Consider the following 26,318-nt stretch of genomic DNA (forward strand, 5'->3'; position numbering starts at 1 on the left):
AGCGAGAGAGAGAAAAAGGCGTCTTTGTCACGTGGCGAAGGAGTGCGCCTGCGTCTTGCGGGTCGTTCTGCGCAGGCGCGTAAGAGGCGGAGGAGCGGGGAGGAGACCCCTGGTCCCGGAAGTGTGCCGTTTCCAGGGAGCGGACCGGGTTGAGAACCGGTGCGGCGGAGCTGAGTCTCGGAGAGCGGCGGCGGCGGCAGCAGCCATGTCGGCCTTCGACACCAACCCCTTCGCCGACCCCGTCGACGTCAACCCCTTCCAGGTGAGCGGGGAGTGTGCGTGTGAAGGGAACACCTGTGGCCGCGGAGGGCGGGGGGCCACAGGCCACGCCCCTCGGCTCTGCCCCCCTCGAATGCAAAAGAGCCCCGGGGTGGGGGAGGGGTGGAGGGGTCTCCGTGGGAGCAGGAGGGCGGCAAACCCCCTTCCCGCTCCTTGTGGCCCCAGAGGTGGCAGGGCCTGAAGCGAGCCGAGCTTAAGTAAGCGCGCTCCGTGTAGTCTGCTAGCCACGTTGGGGGATCTTGGCCCTCGAACCAAGAAGCCCTGTTTCTCAATCACCCCTTGCGGCAGGCTTCCTCAACCTCGGCCCTCCAGATGTTTTGGCCTACAACTCCCATGATCCCTAGCTAGCAGGACCAGTGGTCAGGGATGATGGGAATTGTAGTCTCAAAACATCTGGAGGGCCGAGGTTGAGGAAGCCTGCCTTATGGTTTAGGGCAGGGGTCTGCAACCCGCGGCTCCGGAGCCGCATGTGGCTCTTTTACACCTTTGCCGCGGCTCCGGGGCGGATACTAGCGAGGGGAGGAGGCGCATTGTGCGCCCCGACACTCCCCACTGTGGCGGGCGCTGTACTGGCTGTGTCGTCGCATGAGGGCGGTGCATGCGTTAGTCACGCACCGTCCCGCCGTCACCTTCCCGCCTGCTGTCAGATCGCGGCTCCGGAGATATATTTGTTTTAAATGTCGCAGTGGTTTTGTGGCTCCGAGTTTTTTTTCCCTTCGGAAACGGGTCCAAGTGGCTCTTTTTGTCTTAAAGGTTGCAGACCCCTGGTTTAGGGGTTAGGCTGGGTCAGATGGACAACAACTGGGAAGATCTAGGAGTTTTGGGATTTGACCTCCTTGGAGGAAGACTGGAATGAAAATGCAATGAATGAGGGAATTGATAAATAAAATAAGAGGTCACATGTCTCTTCATTGCCCAGTGAACATAACAAACCCTCCAGAAGCAGGTGTTATATCACAATGAACTGCAGGAATGGGAAAGGGAAGTTATGGATTTAAGCCCAAGGTAAATTACAGGGGGGATTTCCAGTCTGGCCTGAGACAAGATTTGGGGCTTCTTCAGTTATGAATGGATGTGGCCTGTTACCTTAATTCTAACAGAAAATCAAAGCCTATGCTTTTAAGATTACCCATCTCATGTTGCTTCTTAATACACGGGATCATCTGAGGATGGGATGGGGGCATATCCATCCTTAAACACAAATGTTGTCTTGGCAAACAGGTTTTTCCTTTGAGAACCAAGTGGCAGGGAGGCAGAACTGTATCTTCATTGTTGAGGAAAAGGAGTGTTTGCTTACTGACACTTTTGGGGAGCTGTAATTTTTGTACACTCTGGAGTTTGTAGCAATTTTCTTAATTCTTTGACTTGTACCAGGCAGAGCTTGCTGCTGCTCCATTCCTGCTTGCTGCTCCTTCTCATGACAGAATTATGAGCAATGCTCTGTAGTGATGTTGCAGTTTCCTTTCCTGAGCTGCTCTGTCAAGAACTAGTACCAGGTTTTTGATACTACACTGCATTATCTCTTGAAAGGGGCAGAGTTGCATGTGTGCATACTGTTCTACTTGATAAGTACACTTTTTAAACTTTAGATTATAAGCCTGTAGGTAGGAATTTCTAGGTTTGAATTCATTCCCAGTGCCGAGTATCCTTTAGGCACTTTTACAATTATTATATGACAACTTAACCATTCATCATGTACAGTGCATAGTGTGCTTTAGGCACTTAAGCAAATAATAAATGACAACTTACCAACACGTCTATTGCAAATGCCAGCTGCTTCTGTCAAGCAGGGGTGAAGAACCTGTTGCCCTCACTAAATTGTTGGACTCCCATCTCCCATCTGCCTCAGCCAGTATGGCCAGTGATCAGTATCAATGAAAGTTGTCTGGCAACATCTGGAGACTGCCAGATTGGCTACCTGTTGCAGAGCTGTCTGGCTGCCAGGCATCCAGCTTCATTGATCTGAACACCTGTTTGTGTGATGGGGTGAAATTGAGTGCTAATTCTACTGTTGCTGTGGGAAATCGTAATCCTTTTGGCTTGTTTATAACAGCTTCGACTCTTCTTCAGTTTCTCCAGTATTGCTTTTCCTGTTAGCACATCACTGTCATAGTGCTACTTTGCTTTGACTCTGCCCTCCTACATCTGATGCTTCTCAGGTGTACATGAGATGGGTGGAATGAGAACATTACTGCCTACTATGAAAGCTCATAATGTAGTTCTGATTCTTTTAGGACACCGAATTTGCAGTCCTAAACATATTTGCTCTAGGTAGTCAGCCCTATGAATGCAGTGGGACTGACTTCTGATTGAACGCACAGAGAAGCTGGACTGCTCTCCTCTCTGTATCTGGTCAATTCAATCTGATGTGCCTGGGTTTAAAGGAGCATACTTAATGGCTTAAGTTGGTTCTTCAGAGTTAAGCCGCAGAACTTTCCTTTGATTACCCAGTTCCTTTTTTGAATCCATCTTTATCAACATTTATGACTTTAAGCATGTTTTAAGAATCATTAATTAAAATGCATACACATGCAGAACAGATTATATATTTTACAACCTTTTGGGTATTTACTTGGAAATAAGGCCAACTAAATTCAGTGGTAATTTCAAGGAATTGTGCATTGGATTGCACTCTTTTCTCCAGCACGGGTGGTGAACCTGTAAACCTCCAGAGCTTAGATTCCCAGCCTGCATAGCCAATGGGAGTTGTAGTCCAGCAATAGAGTGCAGTAGGTTCCCTGCTCCTACTTCAATATAGCCAGCTTGTGTAACTGGGAGATCTTGCGAGAGCCTGTGGTGAGGAAAAGGCGCTATACCTGACACACTTTAAGCTCAGCCCTACAGTGTGGTGAGGCAGCACATAGTAAATGCAGGTGGCATGACTTTCCTTTTTTGAAGGCCTGATCTTACATGTGAAATTAGCCTTGTGATATGGCTTGTATACACACTTTCAGACAAGTTGTTTGTATGAGTTGTAGTGAGAACCTCTGGAACTAAGGGTGTGTGGATGTGCTTCTGACAAAGAGCTTCCTGTGTGGAGTAGCCCCTGTGTGGCTGTGTCTTCAAGAAGTTTCCGCACTGCTGAAGGCATGTATTAATCTGGCCTAATAAATGCCTCCAAGTTAGCAAGTCAGACATGCTTGCCAAGGAAGGGCTTTTTCTTTGGCGGCAAGGATCCTCAGTTGTTGAAGCCCCCAAGTGGGAAGGGCTGGGCCGCTGGGATGAAGCAGTTGTTGCAATTGTGTCAGGTGGCACCGGTGCAAAACTACCTTGTATTGAATTAGCTGGTTTTATAGCCAGTGTGGCAAATCTGTGGTTCTCCAGGTGTTCTGGACTCCCAACTCCCACCAGTCACAGCCAGCATAGCCAAACGGTCAGGGATGATGGGAGTTGCAATCTAGCATGCTTGGACATCAGCAGGTCCCCTATTCCTGCTCAAGTGATGCATTCTCCCCCGGCACTACAGTGTTTTTTTCTTTTTCCTTGTCAAACTGTTGGGTTCAGAGGTAAATATACGAAACTCATGGGCACTGTCCTCTCTTTTCAGCTTTCAGGAGAATGAAAGGAGCTTTTCTGTTCCCAGAGTGTCACTCATGTTTTACTAAACAACATTGGCAGTGCTGGCCATCTCTGAAACATGCCTTTGTTTATCAAGGGAGTTGGCAGATGGCTCCCGATCCAGCGTTTTAATCTTGGAGACCTGGGTGTGGGTGTGCAGATCAAGCTATTCAGGTAGCTGCAGTTCTGAACTCCCATGTGAGAACCAAGGTTGCTTTGTGGCAATCAGCTGTTGAAGCCTTCCAGTTTAAAGGGCCGGCAAACTGCAACAAAGCTAACAATAGCATGGAGACCTTTCCTGTTGTTCTAGTTACTAAAAGGTGTTTTTCAACATTCTTGGACTGTGTATGGTATTGAGCCTTTTATACTTAAGTTGTGTATGTGCTTTCTAAGGCTGTAACTTTTAATTGATTAAAAATTTAGTAAAAAGGCAATTGATCAACATATTTTCAATTTCTAACAGTATTTAGAACTGTACTTTTGTTTAAAGTAAAAACCACATATAGGAGGCAGTGTTTTGGAAGAGGCACTTCCCATTTCAGTCCCTCTTCCAGGATGGTACCTGCATTCACCACAGAAAACAAAGACTGTATGTGTTTTTCCTCTTCAAAATGTTTTAGTAATATGGACACTTGCACAGATTTTATCCAATTAAATTGTATAGATACTGAGCTAGCACTGATCTAATCAAACATGTTTATTTGCCTTTCTCTCCTTCGATCAATACTTCCCCCCCAAGTCCCCCCCTTTTTCTTCTGGAGTTGTAACTGTTTTCATTATAAATACTTGCCATTTTAAAAAGAGAAAAAAATGAATGTTCATCATCACCATGTGACAACCCTGGGGTCTTCTTTTCATTTTCTTTATTTACACATAAATCTGAGAACAAATGAAAATTATGCAAAAAAAAATAAGATGGTGGGGCAAGGGGATAAAATGATAAAAATAAAAGAGTTGGGATGGTTTTTCCATAGTACCACCTGTGATCTGAGCAGTCTGGAGGTGGTGAGTGATGCCCTGGTTTAACTGTGTGTCTCTGTGAAGTTGGACCAGGTGTCCTGGTCTGGGTGCTGGTGTTTTACATAGCACTACTTTGTGTGTGAAAACAGCTGATAGGCTTTTCTACCCAGGTGTCGTCCATGGTACTGCGCTTCCTTTTGATTCTACTTTTTGAGAACAAGTCATTCTGCCATGGGAGCAACTCACAGGAAGCATTCAAGCCTTCCCATAATGGTGCTTAGGAGATTTTCTGCCTTCCCATAATGGTGCTTAGGAGATTTTCCCAACCCTAAATTGCCAGAAAGGGGTCACCGCTAGAAAGCTTCCTTTTGCTCTGTTTCTTGGTACAGTGGTACCTCAGAATGTGAATGGAATCCGTTCCGGAGCCCTGTTCGCATCCTGAACATAACATAAGATGCGACAGCACGTCTGTGGGTGCCGCATTTCGCCGCGCATGCGTGTGACGTCATTTTGACCGCATGCGTGAGCAGTGGAACCTGGAAGTAATGCGCTCCATTACTTCCGGGTCGCCGCGGAGCGCAACCCGAACGCGCTCAACCTGAAGCGTATTTATCCCGAGGTATGACTGTATTTCATTGGATCAGCTCTTCTTCCCTTCCTGTAATTGCTATCGATGAAGAATAAATCTGAACTCAAATGAAACCCATGTTTTCATGTTATCTTGGAATTAGATTCTTTTTAAAGTCTAGCAGTGAGTCTTGCACAGGCTTCCTCAACCTCAGCCCTCCAGATGTTTTTAGCCTACAACTCCCATGATTCCTAGCTAGCAGGACCAGTGGTCAAGGACGATGGGAATTGTAGTCTCAAAACATCCGGAGGGCTGAGGTTGAGGAAGCCTCGTCTTGCATAATGAAATTGGAAGCTTCTGTAGTAACCCACTTATTGCTTTTAACAGAAGCATTGTTACTTCACTTTCCTGAAGGTGGTTATGTTAGCCTCTTGCAGGGAAGACAGCAAAAGGTCTAATGATGCCTTAAAGACTAACAATAGTCTACAATGTTCCAGGGACATTGATTTCCCTTTGCTTCTGCTTTGATGCCATAGTTTTTCTCCCCCTCCAAAAAGCAAATCATTTGTCATTTAGCTTAGAGAAACATAATCAAAAGATTTTTTTAAACAAAACCTGTTTTTGAATAGTCTGTAGTAGCTAATTGACTGAATTGGCCTTAAATTGAGCCGTTTACTCCCCATCTTTTTTTTACTCCTGTAGACTAGCCATCTGGAGTCAACTTTTTGAGTCCTGAGGATTCATCTCCACTATCTAGCCAGCCTGCCTCTGTCTCCTATTCTTGCATGTTGGCATCTCAGAGACTCCCATCACATTAAGCTAAAACCTGCTATGGCTTATGAGCTGTGATTTTGGGCTTCCCTACCTTGATTGTGATAGACCAAGTGCAAATCATTTTAGTGAGCAGAAGGCACTGTAGTCTTTTCCTGATTTTGTTTCTGCAGCGGGGGGGGGGGGATACAGGTGTACGGTTTGCTTAAGGGTGAGCTAGATCGGTGTCTGTGCATGTCTACCTTCTTAAATTAAACCTGCCTTCTCACATCTCTTGTACTTCTTGCAAATTCTAAAGAATAATTTATATCTAGCGTGAAAACCATTCTATGATCCCTGCTCCTGATTTCCAGATAAGTCTCTGCTCTGTGTCTATAATCTTTAGACTGGCATAACTTTGCAGGGAGATCTTGTGACTTTTAAATGGATACTTCCTTGTATTTTGCTTCACTTTTAAGAGCTAAAAGTCTAGATTAAGACACGCAGTGTGCTCACAACAGCTTCACAAGAACACAGTTATCCAGAGGGAGGCTATCGCTAGAAGTAGGAAGAATTGGGGTGGGGAGATTTCTAAATGCAAGCAAGAGGCCGTATTTTAGTAGTTATGTGCATTATATATGGAAGATCCAGGTTAAATTCACTTGGTGTAGGTGGGCAAGTCCTCAGTCTGAGGCCTTCGGTGGCCCCTGCAAGTCAGGTTGGAGAAGACTGAGTTGGGGGAACCAGTGGCCTGAGTCTGAAAAAAGCAGCTTCTTATGTTCCACGCTAGGCAAGATTTGGAAAGCTAAACTGCCGGTGACACCAGTGACACTGCAACTTGCTTCCAGAAGTTTTGCAATAGGAAATACAACCATCCATTTTGCATCACAGCCAGAGCTTTGAACGCCTGTCTTCGTCTTCTTTCCATCAAGCTCTGCAGCCAAAGTCTCCCCTCTGCATGGTGTTGCGCTCTGGCATTGGTGCAGCTTGATCACTCAGAAATATTTGTAACGGCTTCAGCCTGCCTTGCTGATCTCTCAGCTCCCATCAGTTCAATGCTCTGGTCAGTGGTTGAAATTAACCAGTTGTCAGGCTTTTTTTGAGTGGGGGGACAGGGACTCAGGGGTGCCACCTAGCAACCAAGTTGAGATTTCCAGTCAAGTGGTTTGCAAATGATATCTCAGCAGGAGAGCCGAGGGCAACTTCTGTTCCCTTTCAGGAAGGCTTTTGATGTGCTGAGAAGAGGAAACCTTTCCATTGTTGTACAGTTGTCATAAGTAAGCAAACTGGGAAGAAGCTCTTTCACACAGTTGCAGGAGGGGAGATCTGGTTGATTTTACCCCCCCCCCCCTTCAGTCTTTTGCTAAGACATGCTGTGGTTTGCAAACAAGCAGTAAGCGTAAAGGGACCCCTGACCATTAGTTCCAATCGTGACCAACTCGGGGGTTGCAGCGCTCATCTTGCTTTATTGGCCGAGGGAGCTGGCGTACAGCTTCTGGGTCATGTGGCCAGCATGATTAAGCCGCTTCTGGCAAACCAGAGCAGCGCACGGAAACTTTCCTTCCCGCCAGAGCGGTACCTATTTATCTACTTGTACTTTGACCTGCTTTCGAACTGCTAGGTTGGCAGGAGCTGGGACCGAGCAACGGGAGCTCACCCCGTCGCAGGGATTTGAGCCGCCAACCTTCTGATCAGCGCCACCCAAGTCCCTTGCAAACAAGCAAGCAAGCTGCAAATACTTAATGGATTGCTTCTCTCTTTTGGAGGCAGGGGAAGCAGGAGGGTGATCTATCTTCTCAAAAGTGAAATGGTTCTAGCAGTAAAGCAGTGCTTCCTTTCTTTGCCTTGCCTTTCATTTCTTCTCCTAATAATATTTTTGCTGGCTGGCTTGGAAGAATAAAGGTTGACCCCTTTTATTTGGATTCTACTGCAATTTTTTTTCTAGGAATGCAGGTTGAGCCTGGGGGTGGAGAGAGCACGCTGCAAATTATGACAAAAAGTTTTTGTGTTTTTTTGCGGGGTGTCTGTTCCTGTGTACCTGGCACTCTGAAGTTTGCTTTTGTGCATCTGATGGCGTGTTTGGTATGGAGGGAGGAGTGTTAGAATAAATATTCTTATATCTTGAAATATATAAGAAAACCATTCTTATCTAGTTCTTGGTTCCAGTCCTGCATATTTGTGACTGCCAGTGAGATTTACTGGATGTGTGTTGTCTGCTTTTTGAACCTGTCTGCAGCACGAGACAGAGCATCTTTCTAGCTCTTCCTGGAGTTTGAGTTAGCAAGGTTGGCTTATGACACCAAGTTGTTCAGCGTAGTTTTCAACTACAAGAGGATGTGAGGCACTCCAAAAGGATTTCTCCGAACTGGGTGAATGAGCATTAAAATGATAAATCTGATTCAGTGTGAGCAAGTTTTAAGTGATGCATGCTGGGGCAAAATATCCTAGCATTGCATATATGCTATTGAGGTCTGAGGTGGCAGGACTGAACAAGAACCGAGATCTTAGGGTCATAGTGGATAACTCAGTTAAGATGTCGACCCAGGTTGTGGCAGTGGTAAAAAGAGGTTAACTATATTTTAGGGATCATTAGGAAAAGGCTTGAAAGTAGGGCTGGAAATATAATGGCCTTATACAAGTCTTATTCCAAGTGCAGCTTATTCCAAGTGCAGCTGCACTTGGAATGCTGTGTGCAATTCTGCTCACCACATCTCTTAAAGGATATTATCATGCTGGAAATATTGTTTTTAGAAATGGTGGAGTATCATCACCTAACTGTAAAGGAAGTGCTTTCCTTTACATAGATTAAAAACATTAGAACTTTGAAAATAATCACGTTATGTGGGCCTGATGGACAACTCCACTCATCACAGAAGCTGTGACTTTGCAAACAGAAAGAAAAAGGCTCCCTCCAGTGAGAGCCAGTGTGGTCTAGTGGTTAGAGTGTCAGTAGGACTAGGACCTGGGAGACCAGGGTTCGAATCCCCACTCAGCCATGAAGTTCACTAGGTGTTACTGTCCTATACATGCCTAAATTTAAGTCCTGCTGTGCTCTCTGTATGACCTGTTTTGCTATAGCTGGTTACAAGCCTCCAAATACCACAAATCGCAAAAAGAGCCAAATAAATTCTCTATGAAAAAGTAAATGGAAAGTGCTGCTGCATTTGTGCAACTAGCCACTTGGTTTTTGTGCCCTTAACCCAGGTTCCAGGAGCCATGTGGCAAATAGCTTTTCTATTCCAGTTTCTAACACTGGCTCTGGTTCATCATTTTTCTGATGTGATGGCTACCCCCTTAAGTAAGTGCAAAAACCTTACGGGGTTCCTTAGTTTTTCCCTCTTGAGTCTGCACCTATTAGAGTGCAAGGCAAAGGAATGTGCAACCCAGCCCTGTGGATGTTTACTTAGGAGTAGAGGGAGCCTCTTTATACCATTGGTCCATCTAGCTCTTCACTGCCTGCACTGACTGGCAGCATCTTGTCAGTGTTTCAGGCAAGGGACATTCCCAGTCCTACCTGGAGATGTGGGGGATTGAACCTGGCATATTCTGCTTGCAAAACAGATCCTCTGCTATGTGTAGGTCCCTCTGGCCAACAGGAGCATCCTCCCTGGTACACTTGCATCAGACCACAGCCTTCGTCACAGGTTGGCTTCCACCTGTTTCTTCTTCCTGGAGTGATTCATGAGGTTGTGCAACAACATGCTTATGCAAGGAGTGTCAGGGCTCAGGCTGTTTGCCTGCAGTTATTCATTAAACGAGAGCTTGCAGCATGCAGATGAAAGCTGGGATGAGACTAGATTTTTGCCCAGCACCACAGGCCTCCTCTCTCTAGACTGATTTGCAGCACACACTCTCCTCTCCCGTTGTTGCGTACAGTCTGATTCTCACTGCTTGGTCATGTGTGAGCAGTTTAATCTGATTCATTATTTGTTTGGAGGCAAGGCCAGCCACTTCTATTTTTGCATGTTTGGATTTATATGACGGTTTCTAAAATATGCTCTACAGCTGTAAACAAAGCAGTTAGGAGTGAACTTTCCCCTGGGCCAGGGGTCTGCAACCTGCGGCTCCGGAGCCGCATGTGGCTCTTTTACACCTTTGCCGCGGCTCCGGGGCAGATACTAGTGAGGGGAGGAAGTGCATTGTGCACCCCGACACTCCCCACTGTGGCGGGCGCTGTACTGGCTGTGACGTCGCATGGGGGCGGTGCATGTGTTAGTCCCGACGTCACCTTCCCGCCCGCTGTCAGATCGCGGCTCCGGAGATATATTTGTTTTAAATGTCGCAATGGTTTTGCGGCTCCCAGTTTTTTTTCCCTTCAGAAACGGGTCCAAGTGGCTCTTTTTGTCTTAAAGGTTGCAGACCCCTGCCCTGGGCACTCGAGGGATGCTTCATCTGGGCATTTGTGTGGAACTTTGTCACTCAGTCTGCCCAGCCCACAAGGTGGAAAAAATTGTTGTGATCCCATGGCACAAGGGGTCCTGCACCACTAAATGGAAAGGGACACCACTTTCCTATCTTAGTTCTCTTTAGGCAAAAACTCTGCTCCAGGAATCCTGCATTTCTTCCCTCTCCAGATCCCTTCATTGGCTTTCCGTTCTCTCCTGTATCCAGCATAAACCACTTTCAGAGTGAGTCAGAGGGTTTCTTCAACTTATCATTTGACCCTTGTTTCTTGTTCTGTTCCCATTTGTGGCCTCTGCCCCTCTAACACAGCCACCCTCAGGTGATCATCTCCTGCTTCCTGAAACAATGCTTTACAGCTACAACCCCATGTCAGTTTCCTCCTCGACACCTTGGTTTACCTTAAACTTCATTCTCTGCCCAGTTAAGCTTTAAATTAGTGTAGTGACAGTCAGTCACATTCTCCTCTCTCTGTTCCTTACTATCTCTATTCAGGACAGAAAGCTCTTTGGGAGCAGTGGCCTGTCTGTTGCTTGTATAACTCTTGTAAAACCCTGTGCATTTTAAATAAAAAGGAAGTATGGTCAAGAGGGCGTGTGGATTTGGTGTTTTTATTTCACATTAGGAGTCAGTGAAGCCATTGTAGCTGGCTGGGGAGGAGGGCAAATCCCACTGTGTTTGGTTTGGGAGTGAGCAAGGAGAAAGGAAGTTCACAGGCAATTTTTACAAATAAAGTGCAGCATGCATGCATGCCCTGTCTACTGGTGTGAACATCCAACTGCACATACTTATCAGGAGTTGCCATGTGTTAAATAGCATTTCCCCCTCTTCTCTTCCAGGATCCTTCAGTCACGCAACTGGCACGTGCTAACCAGGGTGGCCTGGATGAATTCAACCCCTTCTCTGAGAGCTCCCGGCTGGTAAGTGCAGCATGGGGTCAGGCCCTGCGCCAGCTAGCAAGGCTGCCTTCATGAAGGGATCTATTTGAAACTGCCAGGGATCAGCATGCTTCACTTTCTGGGCCTACAAAGCACCTCTCCCTTTCACAGCTCCCTTCTTTCAGTGCCTCTTGGCACAGGGAGAGGCTCAGTTCAGCATTTGTTTTATTATTTCACATTGACCACGTGCTGTCACAGAAATGCAGAAAATACAACTCAATGTATATTAATCATGTATATTTGGAATTTTGTGTGAATTGGTTTCTAATAGTAAGTTAACCAATGTTTGTTGTCATCACAGCGGTCTTGGGGACAGTTCACCAAGATTTCGTACAAGTAGCACAAAACAGAGATAATGTTAAGGTGTAAGTTGCAGGCTTGAGTCATAATCCTTGGCTTCTGTTTGCCAGTAAGTCAGTCTTGCTAATAAAAGTTCCCCTAGATTGACAGTAGCTTGGGAAAAGATATGTTTCTAACTGATTCTCTTTGAAAAGGTAATACATAGTATCCCTGGATTCTCCTGGGCCACGGAAACATAGATGGGCATCGTATGGAAGTCAGACAAATCTCCTTTCCAAAACAACTGTTGGCATCAGATTAAGCCCAGCTTTCATTCAACAGCAGTGCACCTGGTAGCCCCTTCAGGCTACCATATGTAGGTGACTGAATGGGCTGGCAGAGGGGAGGTGGATTGCTCCATCCCTCCTCCATGGCCTGCATGGAAACTAAGCAGGTTGGCAGAAGAGGGACAGAACACACTTCCCCTCCTCCAGCAGTGCATTTGACAGAAGACAATTCTTTAGCTTGTGTTTCATGGCTGGCAGCAGAGCCAAGAGCTTCCCAGGCAGCATGACTAGCAGGCTAGTAAAACGACAACAACAATATGTTCATGGTAGTATCTTTTGTGGTCTTAGTAATAAGGTTGGACTGAACTTTGGAGTAAGTGCCTTTCTGGGGCACATTTGCACTATGCAAGCAGTATCATACTACTTTAAATGATCATGGCATCCCTCAAGTAATCCTGGGGTGCTGAGATTTGTTAGGGTTCCCAATTTCCCTGGGAAGAGGGGTGGGCTGTCTGCCTAGTGCTTCCACAACAGTAAAGCCAGAAGCCCTTCCAGCTCATCTCTCACAGTCTTCTGATGTTTTCCTTTCTCTTGACTCAGACGAATGTTGCTCAGACAGTTCCAGCTGCTCAGCCCACTGGGCCTTCGCAACCTGCTGTGCTGCAGCCTTCGGTGGAACCCACCCCACAGGTAAAGACCTCCCACCACACCTGGGTGGTGCCCTGAGGGCTGATTGATCACTAGGAAATGTATCACTTCAGCTCTCCTCTTATTGGGATGCACCCATCTCCCTCTTGGCAAGGACTGGGGTGGAGTGTGCTTTACAAACATGTTCCCTGTGACCCAAGATCCAAATTCAAGACTTCCAAATTCCTATCAGCCTGTGACACCCCCTTGACTAGAATGGCCCAGACTTTAAAGCTGCCCTGCTGCCCCATGCTTTTCTGCTAGTGGCACACTGATCAGGGTTTATGTAGTCCAGATGAGCACTAGGAGAGCCACAGGGTCCCTAGCCCTGGCCCTTGTGACTCTGTGTGTGTGTCTTTGTGTCTTTGTTTGTGCATGTGTGAGAGAGCGCACACATGGCGGCTCTCCTTCTGCCCCCATCCCACCTGTGCTTCCATTTTTGTGTGTCTCATAATCTAACCTGTTAAAGAGCCTTAGTGCCTTAGTTCCAGTGAGTGATCAGGCCAGACCCACCCAGTGAGTTTAGACCCAGCCTAGTTGTGTGTTGCAGCTGCTGCTTAGACAGGCCAGCAAGTACCTGACTCCTAAGTTCATCTCGGCAAGCTCAGAAGGCTCAGAGAGGCAGAGGTTGCTTGGAGAAGACGGCAGCTCTCAGGGTAAACATCAGGTAAAAAGGGAGGGCAGGGAAACCCACAGGAAGGTGAGATGTCTCCCCACTATATCAATCCTTTTCTGATCACAGAGTCCACATCCACACATTTAAAGCACTTTAAAAGTCATGGGTTTTTCCTAAAGAATCCTCGGAACTAGTATTCTTTGGGTGAAGCCGTGTGCTTTACATGTGCACAGTGAGTGTGGCCAAAATCATACAGAGTTGGAAGAGACCTCAGGTGCCATCTAGTCCATCCCTCTGTGGAAGAAGGGAATGGTGTTTAATGTTGCTTGGAATGGTCTTTAAAATGTAGGAGGTCCCTTGCATGGAGAAGATGGAGAAATGCTTTTGGGTGACAGAGAGAAGCTGGAACTGCTCCGCACCTACTTGCCTCTGACTTCACCCACAAGGAAAGCAGTGCTCCGCCTGGTGATAACAGAATAAATGATGCAAGGAGGGAGCTGCAGCCCAGTATAGAAAAAGAGGTAGTAAGGGAACACCCAGCTACTTTAAATGAACTCACATCTCTAGGGCCTGGTGAGCTGCATCAAAGGGTACTAAAGGAGCTTGCAGATGGAATCTCAGAGCCTTTGTGTAGAATCTTTGAGAATTATTGGAGAACAGGTGAGGTCCCTTGAGTCTGGAGTCGGGCAGATGTCCCCATCTTCAAAGGAGTGGGGGGAGAAAACCCAGGTAAAGAGTGACTGGTGAGCTTGATGTTACCAGGAAAGGTCCTAAAACAGATAATTAAACAGTCAGTCTGTGAGCACTTAGAAAGGGTTACTGTGATTGCTAAGACATGGGTTTCTCAAAAACAAGTTGTGCCAGACAAATCTCATTTCTTTTTTTGATAGAGTTGCAAGCTTAATGGATCAGGGGAATGCTATGAATGTACTTTATCTTGATTTCAGAAAGGCTTTTGACAAATTGCCCTAGATTTCCTTGTGGAGTAACTGGCAAAACGTGGCCTGAACAAGCTAACAGTTAGGTGGCTTTGTAGCTGGTTCACTAATGTTTCCTCATCATCCTTGAAACAAGGGACAAGTGGGGTGCTGCAGGGTTCTGTCCTGGGCCGGTTGTTACTCAACATCTTTATAAATGACTTGGGTGAAGGAATTGAGGGGATGATCATCCATTTTGCAAATGACACCAAACTTGAGGGAGTAGCTAATGCTGTAGAAGACAGAATTGTGATTCAAGATGACACCTGGGACACCTGGTTTGCCAGTAGTATGTGTGAAAAGGCTCTAGGGGTCTTAGTAGACCACTAGCAGTCTAGTGTCCAGATCAAGAGAAGTAATAGCCGTGCTCTATTCTGCCTTAGTTAGCCCATGCCTAGAATACTGTGTCCAGTTCCGGACAGCACAATTTAAGAAGGATATTCACAAGCTAGAACATGTGCAGAGGACGGCAACAAAGATGATCAAGGGTTTGGAAACCAAGCCCTATGAGGAATGGTTGAAGGAGTTAGGTGTGTTTAGCCTAGGAAAGAGGAAACTGAGAGGAGATATGATAACCATCTTCAGATATCTAAAGGGCTTTCACATGGAGGATAGAGCATTTTTGGTTTCCTTCTCTGGAGGGTGGGATTCAAACTAATGGCTTCAAGTTACAAGGAAGGAGATTTGGACTAAATATCAGGAATAATTTTCTGACAGCAAGAGCTGTTCAGCACTGGAACAGACTCCCACGAGAGGGTGTGAACTCTCATTCCTTGGAGGTTGTAAAGCAGAAGTTGAAGGGCCATCTGTCACGTATGTTTTAGTTATGATTCCTTCATCATGGGGTTAGCCTAGATGACCCTTGGGGTCCCTTCCAACTCTACAATTCTGTGAGTAAGCAGAAAAACATAATTAAGGGAGATATTTTGCAGGGCATGGGGAATGGCATGTTTTCCAACAGAGGGTAAAATGTTGATGAAAGCTCCCATTTATGCAGTTCTAATATGTTTTGTTGCATCCATAAGCTGATGGTTCTTAGAAGTAACCTGGGTGCAGTGTCATCAAAAATCATCCATCCATCCTTGAATAAACTCATTGCACTCAGAGATAGTGAACTTTATTGGTTTCTAGGAAAATTCAGAAAACCTATGATCAGAAAATTAAAAACCAGGAAGGGTTTAACTCTGCTACTTCAGACCACTCTGCAGAGCGAAAGTGCAGGATCTGCATAACCAGCCACTGTGCATGGCTTTGGGGGGCTGGTTTTTTTGGGTCATGTAGTGAGACCTCCCAAGCATTGCTTACATTTCATACGACACCCCCTCTCGATGTCATTATGTTTGGAGCCTCCGTTTTCTTTTTAGAGACTCCCACTGTCTTTGCTTTGAACCCTGTGTTCTTCATTTCCCCTGATGATTGTTACTGTTCTTGTTTCCTTCCACTCAGGCCGTGGCCTCAGCAGCTCAGGCTGGGCTCCTTCAGCAGCAGGAGGAGCTGGAGAGGAAAGCAGCAGAGTTGGACAGGAAGGAGCGTGAGCTGCAGAACAGTGCAGCAGGATTCAATCGTGAGTCTTCATTTAACATTTTCTTAAAACTCTTCTGTGCCTCCCTTCTGTTGCTGTTTCACCTGGAGTCAGGATTCTTCCAAGCAGTACAGATGTGCAAATCCAGCAGGCTGCCAAGCAGCAGAGGCAGCTGCCTTATTCCAGGTCATAAGAACATAAGCAGAGCCGGTTGGATCAGGTCTTTTCATGCCCATGTCTTGTCGTGTTTTGTAACCCACAGAGCTTCTTGAAACAAGTCAAACATGTTGGAGTAACTGGACACCAGAAGGGGTTGATTTCCTTCATGAGTGTAAATTACTCTGTGGCTGAGCTAATCGTAGGTGCAATGTCAGCCAAGCCAGTTGCTATGGCAACGGTCCAATGCCCGGATATCAGTGATTAATGCATGTAGGCTCCGTCGTTCGTGTCTGTTAGTCTGCTGTTTGTCTGTCTGTCTGGTAGTCAGTTAACCAGTTGGTGTTAATTGTCCAGTCTTGAATTGCTGAACTTATTTAGAGCAATGGAGATACTTGGTATTTGTAGGTATCTGTATATATAAGTATTTGTAAAAGCCTCAAAGCTAATATATAGTACCTACGTCCAGAACTATTTTACCGAGCCTTATCTTCTGCAATAGTAAAATATCAGAACCTTTCTCTGCTTCCATGTGGTGACTGGTACTAGGAGCAACTTCTACGGTGTGGGTATCTCACCTGAGATTCCCATCAAACACCTGAAATTCCTTTTTTAAAGAAATATTCCAAATAAGAAATAATCAATGGAAAATTAAGTTCAGTGTGTTTAGTGTTTGTTTTTCTTCTTTTCTTGGCAGCAGAATTAGCTCCCTGTAGAATCATATAACTGTGTTATTACAGGTGGCGACCATTTTGTGTGGGGGTTCCATTCCTTGGCAGAGGGCACATAAGCCCGTTGCGCTGCCTCTTCCATGTCCGAAAGGACCTGTGCGTCAGCAGTTGCGCATCATTTGCTGTAAAATGGTTGCCTACATAATTTGAACCCTCCACTTTCCCCATATCACTGTGCAAAACCTCCCTCTGCCCTTGCAGCGAAACAGAACAACTGGCCTCCACTTCCCAAAAGCTGCCCTGTCAAGCCATGTTTCTACCAAGACTTCTCTGCGGATATCCCAGCCGACTACCAGCGGACTTGCAAGATGCTATATTACCTGTGGATGTGTGAGTAAAACTGGCGATGGCGGCTGGGAAACTCTGCTCAGGAGAGTGGGCGATTGTCACAGCATAGCCTTTTGACTCTGGAAGTGCTACAGGAATTAGAATGGGTCCCAGTGCCCAGAATGGCACGTCCTTCTAAGCTAGACATGATGTTGTTCATGTCTTTAGTCGTCTGTGGCTGTTGTGCTTTGTTTTTAAACCTGAAACAGTAACACAGTTTCCTAGTGCGGACATAATGAAGAAACCTTGGTTATCTAAAGGTTTCCTGGCTTATCACAGCATGCAGAAGAGTGGAAGGGGTTTCTGAAGGACAGAGCATGCCAAGAAGCGATGGTGGGGATGGGAAACTGCATGTACGCAAAGCCAAGATTGGGATGTCTGAACCAGACTCCAGGCTGTTGGAATGAGCTGTGCCAAGGAAGTGAATCAGTCTTGTTTGGCACAATGAGCGCCGAACTGGGAGGTTGGTGCAGCTGGTTTTGGTACAGGGTGAGCGCGCACACACATACACGAAGTTCTGGATCTTCGTTCATAGACACCTCACTCTTTACAAGGTCGCTTACTCACTGATCAACTTTGATGCTGTTTTTTTATCCCGGACAGTCCACTCAGTTACACTGCTGCTGAACCTGCTGGCCTGCCTGGCGTGGTTCACAGACAGAAGCGAAAGAGGGGTAGACTTCGGCCTTTCCATCCTGTGGTTTATCATATTCACCCCCTGCGCTTTCCTCTGTTGGTATCGGCCAGCCTACAAGGCTTTCAGGCAAGTACCACATCCCAGAATGGGAAATTGATCTTCAGTGTACATGGTTGATCGTAATTTTCCTTGGGAGAACTTTGCATGTTTGTAATTTTATTGATGAAAATACTTCTGTACTGCAGTATCAGGCGATGCATTCTGGAAGTTTAGGATCCGCTTCTGAATGTGTGTGTCAGACATGTTTCAAAGCAAGTTGTCTTGAAAACTTTGGAATTATATTTTTTGTTGAATATTATATACACTAAAGGTTGAGGAGAGATTTTAGCGGTCACATGCTTACCTGAGTTGTCTCTCACTCTTTGGCCAAGGATTTCAGAGTATGGTAGTCCCTCAGCAGCAGCAACCTTGTGAGGTTGGTTAGGGTAAGGCATCTTTCCACAACTTGATTCCCTCCGTATGTTTTGGACTACAACCAGAACTAGAACAGAGCCAATCTGGCAAAGCCCTGGATGCAGGTGCCTACCCCTTGCTTTAGTGGCACAGCTGGCCAGAGGCTTCTTCACTGGCACAGATAATGGGCAAGTCGCTCCCTTCCATCAATAAGCTTTGCGACACCATAAATCTATAGGGTCAGCCATAGTCTTGGTGAGTAAACTTGTAGGTTGGGTGGGGCATGTAGAAAGGGAGGTGATGTTTGGCGTGCATAAGAAGGGTTGGCCTCTCGTGCCAGTGCCAGGCTCTAGGTTGGCTGTCCTGGGACACTCACTCTCACAGCTAGCAGAAACAGTTTCCTTCAGTGACAGAATCCCTGTGTCTCTTCCAGTCACTGTACAGGATCTGGAGGTTTGCAGCAGCTTGGCTCAGCACCCTAGCTAAGAAACATCCCATAGTTCCCCTTGTGCACCTCTGATGATATTTGGCTTGACATCGCCTGTTCTTTCTCTTTGCAGGTCTGACAGTTCCTTCAGTTTCTTTGTCTTCTTCTTCGTATTTTTTTGCCAGATTGCCATCTACATCATCCAGACCGTTGGCATTCCTAACTGGGGCGTCAGGTAGGTCTGAATTGCTGCCACCCTGGATGAGAGGCAGTCCTGGGCAGCAAAGGGCCTCTTTGGATCCAGGCACACAGTTGCCTGTGAGGCCTCTGTAGCTGTGCTGTTCTAAAGCTTCTCTCTTCTATTCTGCGGCTTCCACAGATCCCAGCTGAAGCGCCTCTAACTCCAATGCTTCCTGCTCTTAAGTCCTTCGCCTGAAAGGCACGTATCTCCTCTAACCTTTCCTAATGCATCCTCGTCTTGCCGTCATTTCCCTTGCATGCTCTCCCATGCCTGCCTGCCTTCAGCAGTCCCTCTTCCCTGTTTTCTTGCCTGGCAGAGACCTCTCTCCCCGCCCTTCACCGCCTTGCCTGCTCTCACTTGTTCAGCCCAGCACCACATTGGTGAGATGCAACAGCAGTATCTACCTCCTCAAGAGATACACAATCAAAGTGAACTCTGCTGGTGGGGAAGGAGAGAGAAAAGATGGGCATGTAGGCTGTGAAGGAGAGGAGGGGAACACACGTGCCGTCCCAGATGTTGCCAAAGAGCAGCTCCCATCAGCCCCAGCCACATGGCCTGGGAGGAGGGGGAACTAAATCAGGAGGGCCACAGGTTCCCTACTTGCCAGTCTATGGGGTGTCTTTCTGGGCTCAAATAAGGGACCCCATGCAAAGGGAGGGAACTTTGTCCATCTATCGGCATGGCTCCACCATTGCCCTCTGCTATTCCCAGATGTTGCTGGACTACCACGCTCCCCTCACCCCTGACTACTGGCTATGCTGGCTGGGGCTTATGGGAGTTGTAGTTTAGCAAGATCTGAAGGGCCACCGATGGAAAATATGCCAGTGGGAAGTGACGAGGGACTTGCAGAGGTGGCAAGTGAAATACAGGCGGCAGCTATTTTGCGCGGGGGTTCTGCCTGGCCTCCACACACGTTGGTGGATCATGCATAAGCCTGCCCCACTCTGCCCCTGTTCTGCCCTCTTCTGGGTCCAAAAGGACCTGTGCGTCGGCAGTTGCACGTCAACTGGATGCGTGCAAAATGGTCCCCGCCTCTTCTTAAGAGAGGTGTTGTGACTTCAGCTCTTGTTGCTTAGACCCCACTTCATCAAATGCTCAGGTATGTACAACTCTGAAGATAAGTGAAGTGGGTTCTCTTTCATTTCATGGTCTTCTGTTTCCTTTACTTACTACTTTCTCTCCCACATGTGTGGGTGTGTTTGAATGGGAGAGAGTGATCTCAGCTGAAGGCAACATTTCATGCATCTGATGACATGGGCTCTTTTCTACATGAGCTTCTGCCACAATAAATTGCACTTCATTAAGAGGCCACAGGACTCCATGTTGTTTCTGTTGCAACAGAATGACCCAGCTTCCCCTCTGAAAGTTGTCTTAATATATATATATATTATATCTAAAAATTGACGTATCAGTGAATAATCTTCAGTATTCTATGTGGCAGTTTTAGCTTCAGGGGCCCTTTCAGGTCAGACTTGGTGTTTATTTTTCTATGTAGCCTGGAGAAGAAAGTCCTCTGGGCTTTGCCATATTCCAGCCATCCCTGACTATCACATTTAGTCATGCTCAAAACTTTCTTTCTTTCTTTCTTTCTTTCTTTCTTTCTTTCTTTCTTTCTTTCTTTCTTTCTTTCTGCTTGACTTTAGAGAGTTGGTTGCTTTTATGATTTTAACCAAATCCGATCCTGAATAGCAAATAATTTTCCCGGTTGGCCTAGTCTCATGATTTCCTCGTGGCTAATGAAACAAGAGAAGGTCTTCATCTCCTTCAGTTGTAGCCCAAATTATGAAATTCGGATTAACTACTAAATGTTTGCGGTTGCTTGTAGGCTTTATCAGCTGGCTTGGGTTTCCAAAAGGCAGTGACAGGCAGGGTATACCAGCGTGGTGTAGTGGTTAAGAGCGGTAGTCTCGTAATTTGGGGAACCGGGTTTGAGTCTCCGCTCCTCCACATGCAGCTGCTGGGTGACCTTGGGCCAGTCACACTTCTTTGAAGTCTCTCAGCCTCACTCACCTCACAGAGTGTTTGTTGTGGGGGAGGAAGGGAAAGGAGAATGTTAGCCGCTTTGAGACTCCTTAAAGGGAGTGAAAGGCGGGATATCAAATCCAAACTCTTCTTCTTCTTCTTCTATTTGTATAAATAAAATATAATTTTGGCATTACATTTTAGTCTACAGTCTTATAGGGACATTTCTTTGCACATACATTCACACTTTCCTGGAAGTAAGTTGGACACAATAGGATTCTTACTTCTGGGTAAACATACAACAGTTCACATCCATGTAAAGTGGTGGTTTCACATTTGTACAGGAGAGTATTTGTACTTTTTAATATATAAAAAAGTCCTTAATAGACGGTGTGTATTCTAGCAAAGCTTGGTTAGTCTTGAACTCTGTATGATATTGGCAATGGGCACAATGGAAAGGCAAGATCTATGTGAATGTTTGAAAATAGCTGCTGCCTCAAAGAAGCTTGGATTCAGGGGACGGCCATAGCTCAGTGGTAAGCGCATTGGGTTTGCATGGAAAAGGTCCTGTGGTCAGTGCTCCAGTGTTGGCAGTGCTGAGCCAGATGAGCCCCACGGCCTGATTTTGTATAAAGCAGCTGCCTATGATATTTTCCCTTCTCTTTGTCTTTGGTCATTGCAGACAATGATAGACATCCAGGACTTTCCAAAATTCAAGGTTCAGAGAAGCTAAAGCAAAACACATTGATGTGCAGAATATGGGCTCCCTCGCAGAATTTCCTTTCCTTAGAAAATAAATTTGGTTTATTTAAGACACGGTTTCTCGATTAAAATCAGTTCAATATATTTCTCATATCTGAGTAATGTACTTTTAAAGGACTGAACTGCAAACAAAATATTTGTGGCTAAGGGTGAAAAATAATAAAATTTATTAACTAAAATGTGCAGCTGAGTTTATAAAAACATAAAGATCGTGGATATGGAATTTGTGGGGCAGCAGAAAGTTTCCAGCTGGGTCCCATCTGGAACTGTCCAGCCATAATAGAAACTCCCTACTCAAGACACAGTATATTCAGACATATGAGTTGCTGGGGGCAATGGCTGGAAAGGACCATTCTGCCCCTTCCTGCTTCTAGGTTTCCCATCAACATGGTCAGTCACCCAGGTAAGCAGAATGCTGGACGAGGTGGGCCTTTGGTCTGATTCAGAAGGGCTCTTTTCCAATTTACGCCCATAGAGTTTGTCCCCCTAACCACCGCCCACAGTCGTCTTGCTCCTTTCCTTGCTCACCTGGGTTTTTATCTCACTCTGTTCCAGCGGCTGGATTGCAGCTCTCTCGGAGACTGGGCATAACTTGGCAGTGGCAATCATCATGCTGGTGGTGGCTGTGTTCTTCACCGTCTGTTCCGTTCTCTCTCTCTTCCTCTTGAAGCAGGTGAGTTGGGGACCGGATGGAAATGCTGCTCGCTGAGTCCAGGGCTGCAGCCATTGCCATGCTGCTTTACAGAAGGGAACCAGGAGCAGGAGTTTTGTCCTCACTCATGCATCCTGTCTCTCCTCAGTGTCTACTACAGATGTTTCAAAATATATGCAGTGGGAGAGAGTGACTATTGGACAACTAAGCCTTCCCTGATCTGGCGCTCTCCAGATGTTGTTAGATTCCAACCCTCATCAGCCCCAGCCAGCATAACCAGTGGTTGGGGGGTGGGAACTGTAGGGCTGTCAGTTCACCCCCTTCAGTGTCACCCGGAGGAGTGCTGCCTGAAACCCTGTGGCGAGGAAAATGTGCTGCACTCAACACTGATATTGCTGGACCACAGCTGCCACATCCCTGACCATGGGCCATGCTGGCTGGGGCTGGTGGGATTTGGAGGACCACAGGTTCCCTGTCCCTGCCCTAAACGAATTCCAGTTGCTCTGCCAAGGCATCTATTTAATTCAGGCTTGGAGACCTGCAACCTAGAATACTTTCCATGTAAATGTTGTGTGACACCCTGCAAAAGAGTCAGTTCGAAACATTCTGGAAATGCATCTGACACAGAAGAGCCGCTGCGAGGTGCGATTTGGGTGTTGGATCAGGAAACCCAGATTTAAATCCCTGCTCATTCACAAAGCTGACTAGGCCTCACCAGCTTCCCCATGGGTGGTTCTAAGTATAAAGGGCTGGGGGTGACCCTGTATGCTGTGAGCTATTTTGAGGAAAGGGGGGGATAACCCCCACAAGTTTAGTGTAAGCTCGCTTGGGAGAGTCCCACCTCAAATTGGGGGTGGCATATTCAAATGTTTTCCCAAGGAAAACAGTGGCCTGCGTAAGTTAAACTAGCGTCCTGAGAAGTAGATCATTTTCTCACCTGGTCACCTCACTGAAATGCTAGTTTCTTACATGTGTAGTGCTGCTTTGCTTTTTGATTTGATTCAGACATGATCCTTCACCTGCCTTTTGTGTGTGTACACACACACACACACACTTATACTGCCCCTTTGGTGTTCCAAATAGGTAACAAGATGTCCATGGACTGTGGCTCTCGCTGCTCCTGGCCTTTGGTCTCTGGGTGGCAGGTGGGAGGTGCGGCAAGTAGTGCTGCACACTGGCTGCAGAAGCAGGGAAGTGGCCCTGCTGACGTGACGCCTTGTCTCTTCTGCTCCTCAGGTCCACTCTCAGTATCGCCGGACGGGCGCCAGCTTCCAGAGGGCCCAGGAGGAGTTCTCGCAAGGCATCCTCACCAACCGGACCGTCCAGAATGCTGCTGCCGGGGCCGCCTCAACTGCTGCCCAGAGCGCTTTCCAGGGGAACTGAAGTCCCCCAGACAGGGCCAGCGTCTTGCTCTCTTCCACACTTGCTCTCACCACTCCCTGGTCTTCCACAGTTCAGGAGGCTCTCTCCATGGGTACCAGTCTTGGCACCAAGATACTTGCTGGAAGAGGCGTATCTTGAGCTTTGTCCTGCCTGCATCTGTGTCTCTTCGGTGGGAAGGGCCAGGGCAGTGTATGGTGTTCTCTTCCCCAACCCCAATCTCATAAATCAAATATATTTCCCCATTTAGACCTGGGTGTGTACATTTCCTTCACTCCTTCCTTCTATTGCAGGGGTTTGGGGGAAGCCAGATTTGCACTTTTTAATTTCTCTTCCACTAGACGCCGCCATGGGGAATGGACTTTTTCCTTCCTAACATCAGCCCTTGGGGTGCTATCAGAAGTCACTGCACTTCTTGCTTTTGGGTTTTAATTAGTTGCTGATCTTTCACCACCATGGTAAGGGATGTTCGGGGCAGGTTTTGGTGTACGCGTCTACTCTGTGATCCAAGGGAGTGCAAGTGGAGAAACAACCTGCCTTCTTGGTTAATTCTGTCCTGCTGCCCCGTTAAAGGTAACTTGACTGGTAGAGCATAAAATCCCTTCAGCCCCACCCTCGGCAAAAGGTGGCTTCCTGTGGATTCTTGTGGGCGCATCCTCACCCTAGCCTTAATTTTTTGGGTGTTGGGGCCACCCTGGAGGTTCCTTGCTTGCAACACTGGTTTTTGGATCCAGGGATGGAGTCTGAGTCATCAGATCAGCTTTGAGGGGAAGGGGCAATCATCTCTCAGCAGTTTTTTCACTATTTGTTGTGATCCTGTCCTGATCTCAGTTGATATCCCAACTTCTGCCCCAAGGTGTTCTCCTCTTCTCCAGCCAGCTGCTCTCTCAGCACTCCAGGGAATGAGGAACTCCAGGAGGCAAACAAGAGTTGTCAAGAGAAAGGGCAAGATCAGCCGAAGAGCCTGTTTGCCTAAGGGGGGGCTTAACATAACGATTGCCTGGCTGGATGTGTGACATGGCTCCTAGTTGTGATCCATTCAAAGAGCCTTCATTGGCTGTGATTTTGGTATAGCAAATGAATGGCTATTTTCACCATACTTCCATGTTTTTCTACCCCAGGGGAAGAACCCCATTATCCTGAGATGCTTCTCTCTCTCTCTCTCTCTCTCTCTCTCTCTCTCTCTCTCTCTCACACACACACACACACACACACACACACACACACACACAAAGGGAATCCCTAGTTTTTGTTTGCTTGTCTCCTTGAGCACAAGCTGTGAAGAATATTCATTCCCTTAACCTTCACTTGAGTGAATTGGAACTGCAGGTTATGCCTTGGAGTCTGTTTGAATGGGTGGTGCAAACTGTGAACCTCGTAACTCCCATGGACTGAAAGGGGCAGGATTGCGAGGGGGGAGGCAGTAATTTGACCAGGGGCAGAGAAAGGAGCACGTGTGAGACACAGGAACTTAACTTGGGCTTCAGAAATGCCTTGAGATACGCTGGGTGTGTAACTGGAAGCACTATTTTAGCCTGTGTGAACAAAGGGGTGCAGAAGCAAGAATCGGCCACGCCTACCACCACCTAAACTGCATGCTTGCTTGCTTTGACTCTTGTCTCCAAGAGGTGTGCTTTGTCTTGGGGAAATGTAGATGACCAGGAATAGTGCTCTTAAGTCACTAAAAGATCTGTCACTCATGGCTGTTTCTCTTAACACTTTGGCTTAGCTGATCTGAAATATGGGGCTCCATGAACTGAGCTGCCTGCAGGCTGCTTTCAGTGGAAGCACAAGGGAATGTTCAGAGGAGTAAGACACTGGAAGTCTTGCTGATGGTTTTTCTTTGCTTTTGCTTGTTTTCACGATCTCAGTGTCTTTTCCGAAATAGTTCCTTTGATTGTTTCCAAACCTCTCTCCTGAAGGGTTAACGTAGCCCATCACATCCCAGAAAAGTATCTGCTGATGTCTGTCTTTTTCTCTTTCCCTCCCCACCTCCCCCTTTTGAGTAAAAGTAATGATGGCAGAAATGAGATTTTTAAAATGTCTTCCCTTCCTGGGTGTATTTTCCAGCTCTCTGATCTTTTTCATGTAAAAATGTATATGTCGAAACTTTTTGTGCTCAGATACAAAAATAAAAATGTCAAGACTGTTAGTACATGCTTGTGAATCAGACTGCTTTTGAAGATCCATGTGTCTGCCATTTAAGCCAAAGGGTCGGCAGCCAATGGGTGGATCCAGATGTTGGAGCCCAGCCAACCCCATTTTATTGCTTTCTCTCTTCTAGGGGCAAGGACCACATGTCTACTGTAGGGGCTGTCAGATTAAACAATACGGGGCCAGATGCACCAATGACCTCAAGTTATGTTTAACGCAGGTCTGGCCAAGGAGCCTTTCAACATCTGGAAGAGACCAGAGCTCCCGTCAGCCCCAGTCAGCCTGGCGCACTGGACAGGGGTAGGGAGAACACTTCAGCTGACCAGCAGTTTCATGCATTACTCAGCAGCAGCCAGGCACCCTGAGAGCAAGTGAGAATACAGGGAATGGCCATAGCTTAGCCCCAGCAGCTGCTGCCTGAAGTTCCTGCCGGGCAGCAGTGGGTAGATGGTCCAGGGACTGGATGTGGCCCAAAAAACGCAATAGATAGAAGAGGATTTTTTTTTTAATTTTTAATGAAGTTTTTACTGTATTTAATGCAACACAAGTTAGTTATGCAATTGAGCCTTTTGCAGAGAGCGAGAGTTGGGTGTCCCCAAAGGGGGATTGGTGGT

The 26,318-nt window shown here is 46.7% G+C and overlaps 1 protein-coding gene across 2 annotated transcripts; it reads left to right on the forward strand.

The window, feature by feature from the left end:
* The first annotated feature begins 5 nt into the window (after positions 1-5).
* SCAMP2 (secretory carrier membrane protein 2) lies at positions 6-25,705 on the forward strand. Of its 2 annotated transcripts, XM_083460614.1 has the most exons (10): positions 6-262; positions 11,356-11,436; positions 12,621-12,710; positions 13,258-13,374; positions 15,747-15,864; positions 16,911-17,039; positions 17,640-17,799; positions 18,687-18,788; positions 22,074-22,191; positions 23,407-25,705. In XM_083460614.1, the coding sequence occupies exons 1-10, from the start codon at positions 206-208 to the stop codon at positions 23,551-23,553; spliced, it is 1,119 nt and encodes a 372-aa protein (XP_083316740.1). In that variant the 5' UTR covers positions 6-205; the 3' UTR covers positions 23,554-25,705. The 2 variants fall into 2 exon arrangements, with proteins under 2 accessions (XP_083316740.1, XP_083316741.1); XM_083460615.1 differs by lacking the exon at positions 13,258-13,374 and having other exon boundaries at positions 27-262.
* The last annotated feature ends 613 nt before the right edge of the window (positions 25,706-26,318 follow it).

The sequence above is a fragment of the Podarcis liolepis genome, assembly GCF_965112155.1.
Source record: "Podarcis liolepis genome assembly, chromosome: 9".
Classification (NCBI taxonomy): Eukaryota; Metazoa; Chordata; class Lepidosauria; order Squamata; family Lacertidae; genus Podarcis; species Podarcis liolepis.